At 34.1% G+C, this 2,469-nt stretch overlaps 1 protein-coding gene across 1 annotated transcript in view; it reads right to left on the reverse strand.

Moving 5' to 3' along the window:
• HELRODRAFT_176841 (hypothetical protein) overlaps window positions 1-2,469 on the reverse strand; it is a gene marked incomplete at both ends in the record, with an annotated part of 3,147 nt that extends 678 nt beyond the window's left edge. The window contains 5 exons of the mRNA XM_009025102.1: window positions 1-18; window positions 1,015-1,127; window positions 1,552-1,629; window positions 1,728-1,776; window positions 2,344-2,469. The exon at window positions 1-18 is cut by the window's left edge and continues 62 nt beyond it. Of these exons, the coding sequence (XP_009023350.1) occupies window positions 1-18; window positions 1,015-1,127; window positions 1,552-1,629; window positions 1,728-1,776; window positions 2,344-2,469 (384 nt within the window). The remainder of the gene's footprint in view (window positions 19-1,014; window positions 1,128-1,551; window positions 1,630-1,727; window positions 1,777-2,343) is intronic.

Below are 2,469 nucleotides of genomic sequence, written 5' to 3' on the forward strand. Positions count from 1 at the left end.
TCCTTCACTCTCTGCAATCTGATGGTGATGTTGGTGAAGAGGATGATGATGAGGTTGTTGGTGAGGAAAATGATGATGTTGATGACAGATGAGGATGATGAAGATGATGAAGGCGATGAAGCTGATAATGGTGCAAAAGACGATGATGGTAATGAAGCTGATGATGGTGATGACAGATGAGGATGATGATGGTGATGAAGGCGATGAAGTTGATAATGGCGATAGATATGATGATGGTGATGTTGGTGATGAGAATAAAGATGAAGATGATGACGAAGATGATGAAGAGAAGTAGGAGGAAGTTGATGAAGCTGATGATAGTGATGAACATGATGATGGTAATGTAACTGGTTTTAGTAATGTTACATTTTTTTGTGCTAAAATACGGCTCTGAGTCCTAGACAATTTTTAAAGAAATGGAAAATAAAATTGACGCTGCTGAGAAGTGTTTTTTGAGAAGAATTATGAAAATTAGTTGGACCTCTCATACTTCGAATAAGGATGTAATAAAACAGTCCGGATGTAAAAATGAGGAAATTACTACCGATAATCCGACGGGGGACAGTTAAAGTTTTTTGGTTTTGTAAAGTTTTTTTGGAAAGAAAGAATGGAAAATCTAACAACTACTGGAAAGATTGCAGAGAAAAGAGATCGCGATAAACAACGAATAACATTTGGGTAGTCCTCGTGTCACTTGTTGAATATCACCACATTTCAACTCTTACAAAAGTGTTAAAGATCGGGTTTTGTGGGGGTCGATGGTCGCCAATGCCCAGAAAGGATAAGGCACAAGAAAGAAGAAGATGATGATGAAGACGATGAAGATGATGATGAAGATGATGATTTTAATGATGTTTGATTCAACTTCAATAAGCTTTTCACCAAAGTGTAAATAAATAGCAGTTATAAACCCAAAAATTAATGAATGATAATCTAGGCAAACCAACAACAATTAAAAAATGGCAAAACATTTTCTTAAACCTGCATTAATTTTTTCATAAGCTTGGATCCCACCTTCCTCCCCCTATGGCCATCCCTAACGAACCACAGGTCCAGGTGCATGATCCTCCCAAACAAACACGAGAACGTGTCGCAGTATATTATCAAGCCCAACAATGGTTTTTTACCTAATGAATGTTGAAAACGGCGACCTCTGTGTTGCCCATATTTTATTTTAAAGGGTTGAAGGCTAAAAAAGGTTAAAGGTCAATTACACTCTTCCAAATGTCACAGGATTCAACAACACGCACAAACATCGTGTGTGAATACGTGCTAAACAACGCATTACACACGGAGCATGTGATGGGCGGGGATCTTTTTGTCGTATTCGAACCCGGTTACTGTGAAACAGCACCAGGCGACCTTGACCACTAGGCTATCATGCATATGTTGAGAGTTCTCCATTCATTAAATTTTAATCATCTATATTTCATCCTCTTTCCTTTCGTTTTTATATAAATTTTATTTAATAATAATAATAATAATTATAATTATTATTATTAATACAAAAATTCTAATAATTATTATTATTATTGTTATTACTAAACCAACCGGTAGAGTCTTCGTGAACATCTTCAGCTAGAAGACAGCTGTACTTTGGCTTTGGCCCGAAACCTTCTCTCTTTAGTTCTTCATAATAAAATGATAATAATGAAAAAAATAATATTTAAAATTATAGTTATGGTTATAATTATAGTTATAATAAAATATAAATTTAAATTTTTTACTATCAACTGTAATGGAGATTTTGTCAATATCGTGATAATCTGCTGCCTCCTGTAATTACGTCATATTATAATTAATTAACTATAAATAATTATAATTAATTATATTATAATTATAATTATAAATGCGATAATTATATATAATAAATCACAATAATGGTAATTAACAATGAAAATAGTCAAAATCATAAAAAATATTTATCATGATCATGGCTTTGATCCGTATCAAAAAATCAGTAGTGGTAGTAGTAGTAGTAATAGTTGTAGTAGTAATAGTAGAGGTGGTATTAATTGTACCAGCAGCAGTAGAAGTAGTAGTAGTAGTAGCAGCAGCTGTAGTAGTAGTAGCAGCAGTAATAATAGTAGTAGAAGTAAAAGAATTAGTAGTAATAGTAGTAATCGTAGTAGTAGTAGTAGCAGTAGTAGTAGTAGTAGTAGTAGTAGTAGTAGTAGTAGTAGTAGTAGTAGTAGTAGAAGTAGTAGCAGTAGTTGTAATTGTAGTAGTAGTAGTAGTAGTAGTAGTAGAAGTAGTAGCAGTAGTAGTAATTGTAGTAGTAGTAGTAGTAGTAGTAGCAGCAGCAGAAGTAGTTGTAGTAATAGTAGTGGTATATTTACCGACCTTGATCATCTTGCGTATTTCCACACAATCCTCTTCACGGAACATTCTCACGTTGACATCTTCTTTCTCTCCTATCATTTCACCATCTCTCCTTCCGCCCTCATCACCCTCTCTTTTCATCACCAT

This window comes from Helobdella robusta, assembly GCF_000326865.2.
Source record: "Helobdella robusta unplaced genomic scaffold HELROscaffold_40, whole genome shotgun sequence".
In the NCBI taxonomy this organism is placed as follows: domain Eukaryota; kingdom Metazoa; phylum Annelida; class Clitellata; order Rhynchobdellida; family Glossiphoniidae; genus Helobdella; species Helobdella robusta.